We start from the raw sequence: 18,860 nt of genomic DNA on the forward strand, positions 1-18,860 counted from the left end.
TTTCCTATGCTGTTTCCATAACTCCTATTCACCTCTGTTATGGAAGCAGCATAAGACAGGTATAGGCAGGACTATTCAGATCTCAATTATGAAAGACTGACACGGGCATCGCCCTTTAATGACACCCAAACAACTATTGCTAGAATTAACATTTGGCACCTTCAGGCAAAAAATTATTTCTTTCAAAAAATATTCCACAAAAAGATGCAACTACTGGCAAGTAATACAATAAATTTTTAGATGTTTTTAAGATCCAGAGTGCAGAGAGTCCGGGACACTGTAAAAGAAGGAACTGTCTAGTTGACACTTGCAATTGTATGTGTTGGGGATTACAGCTTGTTTCCTTGGTCATGAAGCAAGCATGGACATCATCCATAGGTTCACATCTGTCCTCGGTGACCGTTCGGGGAATCCATTCCGCATTCTGCTTGAAAAATGCGGAAGCAAACTCCTGCAAGTAAGACTTTTCTCAAAGCATTTTTCATGCAGAAACCAGGCAGAAACTCAGCGGATAACTCCTTTTTAAGTGAATTGGGCTTCCGTTTTCTGTGAACCCAGTATTAAAAAATGCTTTATATTTCAGCGATGTAGCCATGTCAGCAGTTTTGAGGGGTCACCGTGCAGTATTTTGGGAAAAGTTATTGGGCTACCTGCAATATTACACTGTTAGAAGATACTTTTAGGCTGAGGCCCCGCGTTGCAAAAACGCAGCTTTTTTCTTGCACATTTTGCTGCATTTTTGAGCCAAATCCAGGAGTGTTTACAAAGGGAACATAAATTATAAAGGGAGTGCTAAAGGCCCGTACGGGCACAGAGGGGGTGGATTATGGTGCGTAATCCACGTCATAATCTGCCCACTCACAATGGTGGTCTATGGAGACCACCAAGCTTCTTTTTTCCGTGAGCGGCATGTTGTCGCTTACAGAAAAAAGAAGCAACATGACCTTTCTTGAGGCGGATTCCACCTCAGGAAGTGAATAGAAGTGAATGAGCGTTGCGGTTTTTGGCACGGTTTTTGGGAAAAACCACGACCGAAAAACGCGTTGCGGTTTTTTTATGGTCCATTCACTGTCTGGGAGGGAAAACCGCCTGGCCTTTTCTGCCTGCTCAAGGTCCAAAAACCGCTTCCTAATTAGGAAGCGTTTTTTTTCTAGACCAAATTACGCCACATGTAATCCATGTGTGAATTTAGCCTTATACTTCTCCTATATACTTAATCCACTCCTTATTTTGGCTCAGAAACTGCACAGCAAAATTTGCAACAAAAAAAAAAACAAAACACAGAATTTCTGCAATATGGGGCCTTAGCGTCAGGGTGATTTTTCCAATTAATAACAAAAATTAAAATTAATCATAGAAATTAAATTTCCCACTTCACATTTAAATGTTTTCCCGTCACAATAAATACACAGTATTTTAGATTCACATATTACATTTTTTTTAAATGTAAGTTATTGCCGCGTCCTGTTAGTTAAAATGTCAGTTCAGATTTTAGAAAGAAAGAGAGTTGGAAATAAGGCCGAGGTTGTGCAGATTTAGTATGGAATCTGCAATTATGCGCGCCGTCCTCTTCTGGTATCCCCCGGAGGTGACCATCAGAATTGGGATGGAACGGCTCCTGGCAATGCTGAACACAATTTCATCTCTCTTTATAATGCCCTAGTCATAAAAGCAACATAAGATTATTCTTTGTACATTACTAATACAATAGAACAATGTTTATGGGATACAGATTCTTTACTTAAGTTGTATCATATATATGTCTATATATATAATTTTACATTTACAATGACTAGTAGTTAAGACAACAAGTAACCTAAACTAGTTCTATATTTTATTTTATATTATGAGTGACCGAAAATTTATATTTTTTATTTTATTGCATATGACTGCATGGAAGGAGAACAATTCTCTCATTTAGTGCCACCAAACCATATTATTATTATTGTTTATTTATATGGTACCAATAATTCCATGATGCTTTACATTTAGGGGTTTACATAAAATACACAAAATATACAGGTAGATATAATACTAACAATGACCGACTGGCACAGTGGAGTAGAGGGCCCTGCCCGCAAGAGTAGAGATGAGCGAACACTGTTCGGAACAGCCGTTCCGAACAGCACGCTCACAGCATGCTCCCATAGAAGTGAATGGAAGCGGCCGGCACGCGGGGGGTTAAGCGGCCGGCCACCTGCAAAGTCTGCGTGCCAGGTGCTTCCATTCATTTCTATGGGAGCGTGCTGTTCGGATCAGCTGATCCGAACAGTGTTCGCTCATCTCTACGCAAGAGCTTAGTCTATATTTCATAAACATAGTTCTATGGACATTATTTTTGCTGTTGATAACTATGGTGGAAAATCCCCCATACTTAAGAACTCACCTTGGCTTATATGGGTTCTATATATGTGTATTACATTATTTGCTACTTACTTGAGGAGAAATTGAGAGTCCTCCGAGTGGATCTCCGTCCAGAATATCTGTCCCTGCATTGTAGATGATGACATCTGGAGTGATCTCATTCAGTGCCCCTTTTACATGAGTTTCTACTTTTTCCAAATATTCTTTGTCTTCTGTGCCCCAGTCGAGCTCTATTCTCCTCTTTATTGCACCTATATATCATATAAAGTACAATCCGAAATCCACATACAATTTTTTTTTTTTTTTTTTTACCAATGAAGACACATGTAAAGGAGTGAATTGTAAAAAACTCTGATTGAAAAAATGGGGCAGGTATATTTATATAGGTTGTAGCATAAGTAATGTGTAATAATAATGATAAGTAATAGCATGTTAAGTAATGTTTGAGGGTGCCTGGTCTCCGCTTTAGCCAATCTGGCGAGTTTCCCCTTCTCCCCCGAGAAAGTAGACAGGGGACGGAAATCCTGCGGTCAGTTTTCAAACCCATTTACTTGAATGGGTTTGCAAAGTGACCGCCCGTGTGCGTCTTCTGCCTGTCCACGGCGAAACTGTTTTTTTTTAGTCGGACACAAAGTCAGACATGCAAGACTTTGTGTCCTGTTAAAAAAAAAAACGGTTTCGCAGCAGACAGGCAGAAGACGCACACAGGTGATCACTTTGCAAACCTATTCAAGTGAAAGGCTTTGGAAGCTGACCACCGGGTTTCTGTCCCCTGTTCAGTTTCTTGGGGCAGAAGATGGAAACCCACCGGATTGCCTAAAGCAGAGACCAGGCATAGATGTGAACACGCCCTGAAATGTATTTTTAATGCCACATAGCTTGTGAAAAATGTCTCTAACATATAGAACATGTCTTGCCAAGAGTAAAAGATAGATATTTCTGTTTTTGATGTATGCCTTACCCAGCAAATGCATTGAGAATAGACTGGCAAAAGCAAATGGCCTATGTTCTTTACAGGATTTCTACAAGAGTGTTTCTCAGTCTGCTGGATTTTCTACATTTTTCCAAATTGGAACGAAATGGACAAGTGTATTTGCTCTTTAGTTGCATCGTGTATTTCTAGGTTTACTGTTGATGTATAACAAAAACTCAATATGCAGTATACAGTCATTTCTAAAACTAGGTTCACAACTCGCCGGATCTATGTTTGGAGTTTTCATCCCAGAACCCACTTTAAAAATGTGGAGAGGAAAGTCCACATTTCTCTGCATTTTTCCACATTTTTGGGGTGGAAAGCCGGCAGACCCCTTTATAGTCTACGGGGTTTTAAGCTTTTTAAGCAGGCTAGCTTAGCTTTCCATTTTTTGGGCCCCCAAGTGAACCTGAAGAATGGAAAGCCAAACGCTTGTGTAAACCTAGTGTAGGACACTGATATTAGAATAAGCTAATAAGAATAACATGGCTTTATTACACATCATTACACATGATAACATTAGAATAAAACCCATTCATAAAGCACTACAGACACTACCAAGTATAGTTAATAAAATGAATTTCACATACGCTTTGCAGCTGTGTCTCCAGGGTATATGTGCCGATTATACATGTCCATGATGTACACCCTTTTATCATCCATGAAATCTCTTTCGTGCCCATTGCCCTAATAAACAGAAAGCAAATATAGGGGATTATCAGACAAAACCATGTGGCCCCTCAACTTACAATGTTCTCAAAATACAATATTTTCTTTTCTGGACCATTGTGCCTGGAAACTAAGACTGAACATACAATGGTTTGCTGAAGATCCCACAAATCATCATGGTCATTTCACTGGTAACACCCTGTATTAGTGAAGTACATGCACTGACTGGCTGACTAGTAGCGCCTCCCTATAGTATAGTGCAGTACTACATGTTCTGTACTTCTCTTCTACTGTGCCAGGATGAGCTGCTCCTTAGGACACTAGGTGAAAGCGGCTCCATGTTATTTTTGCGCTCACTGTAAATACTTTTCAGGTCCCTAAAAAAAAGTTCATTTCTTTATCACCTACTATGTACAGTGCTAACTACTGCCCAGCTAAACACGGCATCTTAACAAAACTGATTGCTGCAATCATCCTGAATGTGTCCTCATGCGTCTTTACTTCCTTGATACACAGGAAGTTCCTGAAGATTCTTTCTCAGCCAATCACTGGTCATAGAATTGACCTGACAAAGCCACAAATTGGCTGCGCGGGAATCTCAAGGCATTTCCTGTGTGTAGAGAGATACCAGGAAATAAAGACCAGGTTCTTAGTGTAATGCAATCTTGTTAGAGACTCCACTCATTCTTACAAGGGGGTCCCCATAACATGTATGATATACAGATGCTCTTACAGGGATGAATGGATCAATAACAGCTGATCACTGGGGATAGAGAAACAAGAACCAGCAATGATCAGGCGGTCGTGTTGTTTTTATCAGCAGACTTGTCTTAGCAAGACTATTTTAGTTTATAAGAAATCTGAGGATATGAATTTAATATGTATTATTCAATACCTGGTGGGCATCCAGATCTATTATAGTTGCTTTGGCAACACCTTCAACACGTTCGAATAAGAACTAAAAAAAAAATATAAAAAGTGTATTAGTTATATTATATATTATATATATTGTCATCCATCCTGTTTTATAATATTATTTTCTTATAAACTATTAATTTAGTTATTATAGTAGTATTATATTCCATTAAACTATACCTTGATAGCTAATGTTATGTCAGCATATGCACAGAATCCTCCACCTTTGTCACTGGAACAATGATGGAAACCTCCACCTTATTTAAAAAACAAACAAAAACAAGCAAAAAAAAACCCACATGTACAGGACAATTAGTGTAAGTAAAAAATAAAAAAGAAACTTTCAATAGAAAAACTCATCAAAAAAAATTCATCATTGATCTTTGCAACCAAAGCTTCAGATCAGCCATAGCATAAGCCATCTTGCACAAGGCTGATCTATATTTGTACCTTAAACACTGTCTAGCAGGTCTGGAGCACACAGAAATGTTCAGGTTCTATTCACACTAGCATCATCCCTTAGGTTTGTAATAGAAGATACAATGAAGAATCTGTCAAATAAAGGCTCTAAATAGAGACTGACTGGCCCAACTGACTTACTATGGATTCAGCTGAGATTTCTATCATTGTGACCATTCAGAGTTTCAACATACTTTACCAAGAGAACTCCACAGGGGCCTATTCTTTAGAAATCAGCCTTTAAAATGGCATGATTTTTGTAGTACTTGAATCTTTTTAAACTTTTTTCCAACAAATTTCTAAAATACGACTAAAGAGTACATTTGCAGACCACTAGCAATCTGCCATAGGCTTAGGCTCCGTTCCCACGGAGTAACACACCGCTCATTCTGACATGTAAACACATGTCAGAGTGAGGCGCTTCAAAACAGATCCCATTGAGCTCAATGGGTGCCGGCTTACGCAATGTGATACGCGCATATCACATTGAAAGCAATAGGTAAAAAAGCCTCCCATGGAGTTCAATGTGTAGCATGCATAAGCTGTCACCCATTGAAGTCAATGGGATCTGTTTTGAAGCGCCTCACTCTGACACGTGTTTATGTGTCAGAATGAGCGGTGCGTTACTCCGTGGAAATGGAGCCTATGCCCCATATTGCGACGCACACAGCCAGAATCCCATTCATTTTGCAGGTAATGTAAAACACTAAATTTCTGCAATGTGGGGCTGTGGCCATAAAATGTAAGCGATAAACTCCAAATAAGATAATACTGAAGATAAATCAATGTGGATACAAATGATAAAGTTGATAAATGAGCTACAGTGACCTCTAGTGGCCCACAAAGGACTAACCCACTCCAAGAGGATGAATTATTTTCACGTGGTATGAATGACAAGATAACTTTATTCTGCTGAAAAATACTATTATCAAAACATCAAAATGAATGAGTTTGTTTTCAGTGTTATTCTACTTATACGTAATATAAACCATTTATTTTTGGAAATAACTTGCTTTCATGTCATTGCTTTTAAAGACCCATATCATTTCTATTGCTTATTATATAATTATATTTTTTTTACAAATTAAATAAAGTTGTCATTTTGCTGTTATAGTCACAGTGATACCAAATATGGTGTGTGCATGTATATATACAGTATATATATGTATTTTTTTAATGTAATTTAGAATATAAATAGAATATAAATATATGGGGGTTTTTTAAACATTTTTTAAGACGCTTTTTTTTTTTCAAAGGTACAGTAGAGGACTTAGGGGGCGTTCACACTAGCGTCGGTGTCCGACAGCTAGTGTCCGATGCTAATGTCCGTGCAAAATCTTGCGCGGACATTAGCATCGGACACTAGCTGTGTCCGTTACATTTTGCATTGATTTAATAGGACATTATGTGCGTTCTTTTACTGTCTGTGGGTGCCCTTAAGTATCCGTTCATAAAGATGTCAAAACCCTACATGTAGGGTTTTGCTGTCCACTTGAAAAATTGGACATCTTTGTGAACGGACACGGACTGTAAAAGAAAGCACATCATGTCCCATTAAATAAATGCAAAATGTAACGGACACAGCTAGTGTCCGATGCTAATGTCCGCGCAAGATTTTGTGTGGACATTAGCATCAGACACTAACTGCCGGACACCGACGCTAGTGTGAACGCTCCCTTACATGCAATTCTCAGATCACTAATATGATAGATTACAATATTTCTGTATGTTACTATAAAGCTAACATTTAGGTTCCAATAGGCATCCATACATGGCTTGGACATCACTGACAAGCTTCAGAAAGGGCTCCAGAAATCAGTAGTATGTTATAGAGCAGGAGGAGCTGAGTCGATTGAGATATCAAGGAGGCGGTCCTATTAGTTACAACTGTACATACAGAGAAAGACCAGAGATCTCAATGGATAAATGACAGGTTATACTAAATCTGTTCCTAAAAAATGATACATCAATCCACTCAGCTCCTCCTGCTCTATAACATGTTGCCTGCAGACTGCACTGCATTTTCCATGTGACAGATCCCCTTTAAGCACACTATCATATAAAACATGCCAGAAATATTAAATACTAATCTCCATTGTATATAGCAGGCAGTAAATAACTCTAGAACAGTCACTACACATCTAAACAAATGTCTACAAGCACCACCAGTCTTTGGTCTTAGATCTAAAGTCTTTGATGTTAGACATATAACTACAGGTTGTAATCCATGTAAATTTTGAAGCCATTTTATAAGACCTGGAAAAATCCATATCACCCTCTTAGAAGAGTGAGGCCTCTCTGCAGTGCTTGCTATTACTATTTGTGAGCCAGATAACTGGTAATACACATTATACTTGCCGACATTGATTGCCCATCCTCTTTCAATAGCCAGTTTTCCAGCCTAAAAAAAAAAGTCCATAAATACTTGTGGGTCTGTGGTTTACAGTGTAATATACAATGTTATAAACAAGCAACAGAGATTACATAATAGTCCGCTGATGCAACCGTCCTATTGTACAGTGGAGCTTGCATGTTCTCCAGTGTCTGTGTGGGTCTCTTCCCAATCCTCCAAAGATATCCTGATAGGGAGTTTAGATTGTGAGCCTTATTTGGGACAGTGAATCTGTAAAGCGCTGCGGTATATGTTAGAACTACAGTCCTATGAAAAAGTTTGGGCACCCCAATTAATCTTAATCATTTTTAGTTCTAAATATTTTGGTGTTTATAACAGCCATTTCAGTTTGATATATCTAATAACTGATGGACACAGTAATATTTCAGGATTGAAATGAGGTTTATTGTACTAACAGAAAATGTGCAATATGCATTAAACCAAAATTTGACCGGTGCAAAAGTATGGGCACCTCAACAGAAAAGTGACATTAATATTTAGTAGATCCTCCTTTTGCAAAGATAACAGCCTCTAGTCGCTTCCTGTAGCTTTTAATCAGTTCCTGGATCCTGGATAAAGGTATTTTGGACAAACAATTCAAGTTCAGTTAAGTTAGATGGTCGCCGAGCATGGACAGCCCGCTTCAAATCATCCCACAGATGTTCAATGATATTCAGGTCTGGGGACTGGGATGGCCATTCCAGAACATTGTAATTGTTCCTCTGCATGAATGCCTGAGGATTTGGAGCGGTGTTTTGGATCATTGTCTTGCTGAAATATCCATCCCCGGCGTAACTTCAACTTCGTCACTGATTCTTGAACATTATTCTCAAGAATCTGCTAATACTGAGTGGAATCCATGCGACTCTCAACTTTAACAAGATTCCCGATGCCGGCATTGGCCACACAGCCCCAAAGCATGATGGAACCTCCACCAAATTTTACAGTGGGTAGCATGTGTTTTTCTTGGAATGCTGTTTCTTTTTGGACGCCATGCATAACGCCTTTTTTTATAACCAAACAACTCAATTTTTGTTTCCAAAATGAAGCTGCCTTGTCCAAATGTGCTTTTTCATACCTCAGGCAACTCTATTTGTGGCGTACGTGCAGAAACGGCTTCTTTCTCATCACTCTCCCATACAGCTTCTATTTGTGCAAAGTGCGCTGTATAGTTGACCGATGCACAGTGACACCATCTGCAGCAAGATGATGCTGCAGCTCTTTGGAGGTGGTCTGTGGATTGTCCTTGACTGTTCTCACCATTCTTCTTCTCTGCCTTTCTGATATTTTTCTTGGCCTGCCACTTCTGGGCTTAACAAGAACTGTCCCTGTGGTCTTCCATTTCCTTACTATGTTCCTCACAGTGGAAACTGACAGGTTAAATCTCTGAGACAACTTTTTGTATCCTTCCCCTGAACAACTATGTTGAACAATCTTTGTTTTCAGATCATTTGAGAGTTGTTTTGAGTAGCCCATGATGCCACTCTTCAGAGGAGATTCAAATAGGAGAACAACTTGCAATTGGCCACCTTAAATACCTTTTCTTATGATTGGATACATCTGGCTATGAAGTTCAAAGCTCACTGAGGTTACAAAACCAATTGTGTGCTTCAGTAAGTCAGTAAAAAGTAGTTAGGGGAATTCAAATCAATAAAATGATAAGGGTGCCCATACTTTTGCACCGGTCAAATTTTGGTTTAATGCATATTGCACATTTTCTGTTAGTACAATAAACCTCATTTCAATCCTGAAATATTACTGTGTCCATCAGTTATTAGATATATCAAACTGAAATGGCTGTTGCAAACACCAAAATATTTAGAACAAAAAATGATTAAGATTAATAGGGGTGCCCAAACTTTTTCATAGGACTGTATATGACCACCACATGATTCCAAAACTACAGGGACTTTGTAGGCTCCTCTCTGTTGACTACTGACACTCCAAATGAAAGATGAGCAAGTATTTTAGAGATTATTTCTGGCCAAAAGACTCTGACAGTTCTAATTTCTAACCATAGAGAATAACTGGAATAGAGAACTACATTCACCTGGCTGCTGAACGGTAACTTGTATGTAACTTCTTGCTACATGCAAGCAATAAGGCATATGGATATACATTGTCTCCTTTATAAAAACAAACAAACAAAAAAAAACCTTTAATATTGCAATAGGGTTGATTATAGACGTGTACCCCGGGTAATAATTGATGGAGCTGCAGATGTGAGTTCATCCCTATCGTACACAATATCATTTAGTGTTGGCAATATAACAGGAAAATGGCCCAAACACTAGCTGTATAAATGAAGATAATACCAATTTAGGTGATCAATGTACTACAGTATATTCCTTCCTACATACCATTATGGTGCCTCCTGTCTGAGTCCTCAGTGGTTTCAGTACTCTCCTTTGAACTAGAAAGTTGGGAAGCAGGATGAGTGGTGGGATCTCCGTGATGGTGGCAACCACAAATGACCACTAGAAGACAAACATTACAGTGAGGAGGTAATAATGGTTTTTTTTTGTTTTTTTTTTAATCTAGTTATACAAGATAACCTTAACTTAACTAGGGAGAAGAAGACTAGAACAGAGCTCTGAACGTGATCCAAGCAATTGTAATATACTTTATTCCAAAGCAATTAAATGCCAATAACAAGTAAACCATCCATGCTCCACCCACATTTGCACAATTGGGGCTTGTGCCACACATTTGGCACAAGAAAGGGCCTTGAGCCAAAGTGCACCTCAATATCATCCCTCTATGCCAGAAAATTGGCATACAGGAAAACATAAATTCCCCAATTGTGTTTTACATTAGATATATACTACCTTTAGTTTATTTAAGTAGCGTCTAGTATGCACAACCAGTAAATCTTCTTCCATTGCTTCCTTTGCAGTTACAATAGTGTCATTTGTGATTAGCTTCTCATCTGAAATGAGAAAATGAAGACAACGGAATAATTGAATAAATAAAAAGATCTCCAATCAAAAAGCGTAAATAACATATATACTATATACAATATAGTCAGATTTTAAAGGGATTCTACCACTAAAACGCTGTTTTTTCTGCTTTAGACGTCGGAATAGCCTTTAGAAAGGCTATTCGTCTCTTACCTTTGAACGTAGTCTCCGCCGCGCCGTTCCTTAGAAATACAGTTTTTTACCGGTATGCTAATGAGTTCTCCGCAGCAATGAGGGCAGGCCCCAGCACTCAAACGGCGATGGGGGCGTCCCCACTGCTGCCTGAGACCCTCTCTCCAGCGATGCCTTCTTCTTCATCTGCATCCTCCCCTTCTCTGTCATCTTCCTTCTTTGTCAGCTCTGACGCCTGCGCAGTCTTGCCTTGCAGCCTTGAAAATATGGCTGCCAGCCGGCATACACATTCAGCTCCACCAGAGTCTCACTGGCAGAGCCGACTGCGCAGGCGTCAGAGCTGACGAAGAAGGAAGACGACAGAGAAGGGGAGGATGCAGGTAAAGAAGAAGGTGTCGCTGGAGAAAGGGTCTCCGGCAGCAGTGGGGACGTCCCCATCGCCATTTGAGCGCTGGGGCCCGCCCTCATTGCTGCGGAGAACTCATTAGCATACCGGTAAAAAACGGTATTTCTAAGGAACGGCGCGGCAGAGACCACGTCTAAAAGTAAGAGACGAATAGCCTTTCTAAAGGCTATTCCGACGTCTAAAGCAGAAGAAACAGCGTTTTAGTGGTAGTATCCCTTTAAGCTCAGTGGAGAGAAAATTGCCAGCGACTAACCAGCTGTCACGTACAATGGCATTGTAGTGGAGGAGATCTATACAAACCTTATGTGCATAAGTCATATTTCTAGGTACAAAATCACTCAACTCCAACTCTGGTGTAAACCTTTCAAAGTTGCATTATATACCCATCGCGCCTCAAAAAGTTGCAGTACCACAGGAGTTGTGCCAACCTTTAAGTGATAACAAAAGATGGCTCTTTTTTAGACTGTGCACATTGATCAAATATTAGCGACTGTTTGATGAATTTGTTGTAATTTGCGCAATTTTATTTTTAGATATTACATGAAGTGATATGTCAATTCATTTTTAGTCGCATTTGGTGAATGTAATAGCAAATAATACTAGACAGGCACAGGTTGATGAATATGACTAATAGATATAGAACAGATGAAATTATTAAGTGCAAATGGCGTCATTTTTTTAAAATGAAAAGATAAGATAAGATAATCCTTTAATAGTCCCACAGTGGGCAAATTTTAGCAAACCATTTTTTACAGGATTTTGATACTGATGACTTGTCCCGTCGCCATCACCGACCATAAGCAGTTGCAATGCTGAAAATACATACAAAAATTACCTCCCAACTTTCAAAGGACAGAAAGAGGGATGGAGGCTGGGGCCCCAAGTGGCACGGAACAAAACTCAGCATTTTACAGTCACTATATAGTGGATGAGATTCTAGAGAGTCCCATCCCTACAGTGCAGTAAAATATTCGCAGTGGACACACAGTGAATTCCAAAGCCGCTGTGTTTTTGGAAAACGCAGCATGTCAATTATACCAATGGAAATGCCTGCAGTTTCCCTATAGGTGTAACTGAAGAAAACAGTCTGCATCATGCATTAGGTGGTATAAACAGACTAGACAGTCTACAGATGTGCCAGATTTATCAGCCCGACCTTTACACTGTAACTATTAATTAACTTCCTAATTACATCATGGAAGGCGGATTTGCATATTCTTCCCATAGTTCCTTGCAAAGTGGAGTGCTAAAGGCTTAACAAATCTCCACACACCTATATGGTGGTTTCTCCCTAAGGAGTGACAATATCCCCCGAACCCTGTCTAAGCCTCTCACCTCTACCAGGTTATAGTCCTCTCTACATCGGGCTGATGAGATCCAACCAGATCGAAACAGCTGTCCTCGATTGAGAGACTATAACCTGGTAATAATCCCAGCGTCATTGCTAAACAAAGGCCTCTTGGAAGGTCGGGCATGAAGCTAAAGGGAGCAGCCATTATTGGGTTATTTCACTGGAATCCTGTCTTAAGACAGGCTTGCACATTCCAGTGAGCGCCCTCTATTGGTTTGCAACAATGAGGCAGCAACTGTCTTCCTAATTACATCATGGAAGGCGGATTTGCATATTCTTCCCACTGTAACTATTAGTAATTCTGGGCTAGTGCAATGTTGCAGCTGGCCAGTAGGGGATGCCTCATGCGGGTCTAGCACTTATCTCATATTAATAGGTCATCAGAATCAAAATTCTGGAACTCTCCTTTAATGCCATAACATATAAATTACCCCTGAGAAAGTTGATAATTTTTCCCCATTTGCCAGAATCAAAAGGATGAAGCTTCTCCAGTCCAATAAATGTGATGTTATAATCTGTAGAATACACAATGGGCCAGCGACTTATGGGGATATCTTCATAGAGTTTAGTTTCATGAGGCCTAGAAAAATACAGAAACATTTCATCATCACTAACATATATTATAAGATTGCTATTTTCTTTGACTTTATCCTGTTTTCCATAAGATGTAATATAATTACCTTTAATAGTTTTCTGGTATACAGTATTTGCACTGGACTAAATGGTCTTCAAGCTAACTAGATCACAGACCGCAAACACAGTGACAATTTTTGACAAGACTAGTAAAGGCGCAGCCTTCCAGTTGCAGAGACATGACTGTTCTGTCACAGTTATATATGGGATTACTACTGAACCCTATTCTCACCTCTACATGCTTTCAATTGCATAGGAGTTCTTTTTACTGCCAAAATCTGTACAAACCTGACAGTGGAAAAATATTGTGACATGTCCCACCTAAATCTGTATAATAAAGCTATTCGCAACGCTTTGGGGGAGAATATCACATTCTTATCAGGGTTGTGGAGTCGGAAAAGGAGCCAGTTTTAGGTGGGGTTGGAGGTAGAAAGAAGTTACTGACTCCAAAATAAATTATAATAATTATTATAAATTATAATATCAATATTGTATAATTATTTAGATACATAAGGCCTGGTTTACAATTGTGGTTTCAACCAGGTACTGCTGCAGACAGGGCGCATCTTTGGCACAGTGTGGCGCCTCTTGGAACTTCTAGGTTGGGCTAGAATTCTGCAACATACTTGATGTATGGTGTAAAATCTCATAAAAGGGGGGCTTCAAAAAATTATGGCACAAAGTAATTTAAGTAGTAAGTAAGTCAAACTTACTTTTACTCACTAAAAAGGTGGTATAAATGCAGCTTGGTCAGTCTAAAAATATGGCAGATTTATCATCGAAAATCAGTCACTGTGATAAATCTGGTGTATTTTCACACTGCCTGTCTAAGCTCACACGGGGGGAGGATTTTGGCACCGAGAGTGACGCGGGGAGCCGCGTGACTCTCGGGTCAAAACCACCTACCACGACTGTCGTGGCTTCCCCCTCCGGAGTCGGCTCAAATGAATGGGCCGACCCCAGAGGTTGCTGCTGCCAGGCGGACACTGCAGCTCAACGAGCCGCAGAATCCGCCTGAAGAAAGGGCAGCTTGCTTCTTTTTTCCACTAGCGGCATGTTGCCGCTAGCGGAAAAAAGAACGCTAGCAGTCTCCATAGACCACCATTGTGAGGGGGCGGATTATGACGTGGATTACGCGTCATAATCCACCCCCTCTGTGCCCGTGTGAACGGGCCTTAACATGGTAAAGTTCAACTAACATTACTATAACTTCCAGAAAGGACTGAGGGACATCAGTCACAGAACAGGGTCCAGGTTGGACCATGGAGATGGCGGCAGAAGACTGGGGTTATAAAGACCCTGAGAGACAATACGGGGAGGCATCATGAGGTATTGATGGCTTGGGAAATTGAGAGATGCTAACAGATTCCCTTTAAGGTACGTTGATACCAAAGCTGGTCTCCCTACTCATGACAGTCTCTATGTGTCAGACCATGGAGATATCACATTTCAGCAGTAGTGTTGAGCGAACCGTTCGTTTTCGACAAGTTCAGTTTGGGTACCCAAACTTAAACCCCATTAATATCAATGAGGACCCAAACTTGGTGACCCAAACATTTCTGTAAAATGGGGATAGTAAGGGGTAGAGGGCTGCAAAATGGGGAAAATAACAGGGCAAGTGCCCTGGAAAAACTGAGGTAGGGAAAGTACTTAAAATAATAACATAAAATTAAAAAATATAATAAATAAATAACTTAAAAACAAATAAAATAATAATCTTGAAACAGGTGGTACAGGTCCATGCGGAGGTGAAAGAGTTGGATGTGGCTGTATAAGCAGAAGAGGCAGAGGAGGAGGTAGCCAACACTTTAACCACTCACTCGGGCACTGGCACAGCCAAGTACTGTGGGATCCATGCCTGGTTTATCTTAATAATAATCGTAAGTATGACCAAGTTGGCTGTGGATAGGCGCATCCTCTTGTCGTGAAGACACCCCTGGCGATGCTGAACATACGTTCTGATAAGAAAGTTGTCATAGGGCAGGTCAGTACCTCCACGGCATAGAGGGCAAGCTCTGGCCACGTGTCCAATTTACCATCCCAGAAATTAAATGGGAAGAACCCATTGCTCAGAACCAGGAGACGTGTCAACAGGTATTCACACAGTTATTGTTACTGCGTTAGGACCATGCAGACCATGTAATGCCAAATTTAAAGGAAGCCTACCACCAACTGCAAACATAGTTTACTGCAACCAATGCTTTAGCATAATAATCATACCTCTGTTATGTATGCCATTCTTGTAGATTTGTAGAACAACAACTTTGAAATGAGGAAGTCGGTGCACTGGGGGCAGGCCTTCAGCTCCTTCAGCACTGCTTTTGTGGCTCAGAGATCTGCAGCCTGCACCTCCTTGTGTCAAAGGAGTTGATCTTCTCACTGCAATGACATCACTCATCCTACTTGAACAGCAAGAGCAGTGCTACCAGGCTTTAAGGTCCAACCCTATTGCACCTCAATTGTATAGCACATTTAGGCTAAGGCTCCACATAGCGGGCTGCAGTGAAAAAGTGCTTTGAAAAAAACGTGGTGGAAACACTTTTAACAGAAAGGAAACTGAGGAAAACCTTGCAGACTTTCTGCTATTTATATCTCAATTATAACAATAAAGAAAGTGCCAGTATTTCCATAGGTATAATTGACATGCTGCGATTTACAAAAATGCAACGGTTTTGGAAAATGCAGTATTTCCGCTGTGCATATTTTTCTGCAATGTGTGGATGGGATTCGCTAGAATGCCATCTGCTTTGTAGTGAAATACATAACAAAGGTATATTGTTTATCACTTTAATGTGCTGTGTAATGTGATGGTTGCATTAGAATATGGGGGGGGGGGCGGTAGAATCTTTCAAATGTTATGCAATACTACAAATACTGAGACTGCTGGGGAAGTAACTGGCCAGCAGAAGCTTACAACTACGAGATCAGCAGTTTGATGGAGGTTTCCAGAGACTGACACATGATCATCTGTAATAAAGGGTTTGTATGTCAGCCAGCACAAAATGACAGGATCTTGTAATCCGCATGGAATTAATAGATATGCTACTTGCTTATATAACTTGTTTCATAAAGTTTATATGCTAAAACCCCTTTACGCCGGGGCCCCACATGGTGTAAGCGCCGCAGGTAAAAACTCAGCATTTTAAAATCACTATATAGTAGATGGGATTCTAGAAAATTAGATCCCCTCTCTGCCAGAAAATACGCGCTGCGGACACATGCAGTTTTCAAAACCACCGAGGTTTTGGAAATCACAGTACGCCAATTTTACCTATGGGAACACCAGCAGTTTCCCTATAGGTATAATGGAAGTAGAAAGTCACTTTTTGTGATAAGTGCTGTGTGAAAAATCGAGATACGTTGCTTTTGTGATTTTTCCCGCAACGCTTTTTTGCTGCAGCCCACTACGTGGGACCTTTAGCCTTAAAGGGGCTCTATCAGCAAAATCATGCTGATAGAGCCCCACATATGCGTGCATAGCCTTTAAAAAGGCTATTCAGGCACTGTAAAAGTTAAATTAAACTATCCCCCTGTTTTAAAATAATAACTTAAAAAAGAATGTTCTCTACTTACGGAACGTGCACGCTGGGCGGGCATTCTGGGTGTGTCTTCATCTTCTTCCCCGCCTCTTCTTCCTCTGACGTCTTCGGGTCCCGTCCTCCTCCGGCGCTTGCTCGCGGACACTGATAAAAAAAAATAGCCCGGGCGCATGCGCAGTAGCCATAGTAGAAGCCGCGTGCTACTGCGCATGCGCCCGGGCTATTTTTTTTTTATCAGTGTCCGCGAGCAAGCGCCGGAGGAGGACGGGACCCGAAGACGTCAGAGGAAGAAGAGGCAGGGAAGAAGAAGACGGTGCACCCTGAATGCCCGCCCAGGGTGCACGTTCCGTAAGTAGAGAACATTCTTTTTTAAGTTATTATTTTAAAACGGGGGGATAGTTTAATTTAACTTTTACAGTGCCTGAATAGCCTTTTTAAAAGCTATGCACGCATATGTGGGGCTCTATCAGCATGATTTTGCTGATAGAGCCCCTTTAAGCAAGAACCAAACAATCTTTGCAACTATAAGGTACAGTCACATACGGCAGATAGAGGTTGTTTCCTCAAGCCATGTTCAGATAACTGCAGAAACTTCTGCAACTAATATGTTGATTGTGCGTATAGGCAGACTATAGTCCACTTTTTATACTGCCTGAATGCCTTTGTCTCTTTTATTGCCGCCTATAGACTATGATCTCTTTCCTCCTGTCTTGCAGATTGTGCTAACTCTGTATAGATAATAGGGGGGCAGGTATTCTCAATTTCTGGCCTCCTGCTTACCACATTCCCTACTACTTCCTATATGTCTAACAGGCCTAATTGTTTGTATTTATTGACTAGCTATCTCCTTGGATGCCTTCCTGTAAAGACATACAGCACACAATCTCCGCCTCCCTGTCTATAAGGAAAATGTTTGTTCTCGTATCGGGTTAGCCAGTGGGTAGGAAATATAAAAAAACAAGTTTTTTGTTTTCTTATATTTCCTGTCTATATGCAGATCATCCAGTAACCTAGTACTTTCTGTCTTTGCACAGTATACACAGATTCGCCAATCTGCAAACATCTGTCCTACATCACCCAGCAGCCTCCAGATCACACAGCACTGCCTACCTATTTATATCCATCAAGCTGGCTTTCCTCCCACCCTGCCTATATGCTGTGAAGCAACCTGCAAGCCCCTTCCTCCTCTCTGTCTATACACTGACAGGCCGCCTGCTTGCCCTCTATGTAATACATCTCCCCCCTCTCCGATTACTCACATGTTGTTTCCTTCCGTAGGGCTGGATCACTTCTCTAACACATGATGTCAGACAGAAGGCGGGCTTATGCACTTGTCATCGTGACATCATGAGGACCTGTTCTCATTGTACAGAAAGCTGAGCTGCAGGAATTGTGACATGAGGGCTGTGTGCGGTATATAGGACTGAGCATCCTGCTGCACTCAAGAGGTTGTCTCTAGTTGTACAGACTCCTAATTGTCCAACCTGCTTAGTTCTGGAATTTATTATAAATTCTCTCCCGTGTAGAGTCCAAGGAAGCGATAATGGTAGCCACGCTAATATGAACCCACCTTCCAAAACAGAATTCATCATGGTTTGGAGTTTTAGCCCAGGGATACACATACGTGAGACAAAAGTCCAGGCCACAAAACTCAGGACACGTCCTATTCCTGTCCAGTTTTGCAGCCGTGCTTCCGTGGCCCTCATTCATTGAATAAATGTGGCCCTTGAAGCAAGGCTGGTGCATGGGTGGCATGCAGATGTTCAATGATGGCCGGCGGCCCACACACGGGAATGTGCAAGGGGCTTTATAAATATATTTTTGCGTCTACTATATCAAAAGGGTGTGCAGTAGTTTCTCCATTATATATATACAGGCTAGCAACCCTACTACTGGCACCCTAGAATATTTACAAAGTGTGAAAAACCACTGATGTTATAAGTTTTCTGGTGTTAGTTATAATACACGTCGGACTCAGGTGGTCCTGCCCTGCTCACATTTGCAGAAAGAGGTGAGTAAGGCTGAGGCCCCAATGGTGCGGAAACGCAGCTATTTTTGTTGCAGCTT

At 40.7% G+C, this 18,860-nt stretch overlaps 1 protein-coding gene across 1 annotated transcript; it reads right to left on the bottom strand.

Moving 5' to 3' along the window:
- Nucleotides 1-650: 650 nt before the first annotated feature.
- On the bottom strand, nt 651-17,990 carry HDAC11 (histone deacetylase 11). The gene is made up of 10 exons (XM_075286956.1): nt 17,904-17,990; nt 13,053-13,201; nt 10,601-10,701; nt 10,133-10,249; nt 7,739-7,781; nt 5,102-5,178; nt 4,902-4,964; nt 3,928-4,024; nt 2,437-2,615; nt 651-1,659 (listed from the first exon to the last, which is right to left on the bottom strand). The coding sequence occupies exons 1-10, from the start codon at nt 17,915-17,917 to the stop codon at nt 1,492-1,494; spliced, it is 1,008 nt and encodes a 335-aa protein (XP_075143057.1). The 5' UTR covers nt 17,918-17,990; the 3' UTR covers nt 651-1,491.
- Nucleotides 17,991-18,860: the final 870 nt, after the last annotated feature.

This window comes from Leptodactylus fuscus, chromosome 9 (assembly GCF_031893055.1).
Source record: "Leptodactylus fuscus isolate aLepFus1 chromosome 9, aLepFus1.hap2, whole genome shotgun sequence".
NCBI classification, from domain to species: Eukaryota; Metazoa; Chordata; class Amphibia; order Anura; family Leptodactylidae; genus Leptodactylus; species Leptodactylus fuscus.

Coding starts and splice junctions, on each gene's coding strand:
- HDAC11 (XM_075286956.1), bottom strand. Junction 10,250..10,600: donor GCTACTTAAATAAACTAAAG/GTAGTATATATC, acceptor TTTGTCTTCTAG/TGGTCATTTGTGGTTGCCAC. Junction 5,179..7,738: donor AGGATGGGCAATCAATGTCG/GCAAGTATAATG, acceptor TTTTTAAATAAG/GTGGAGGTTTCCATCATTGT.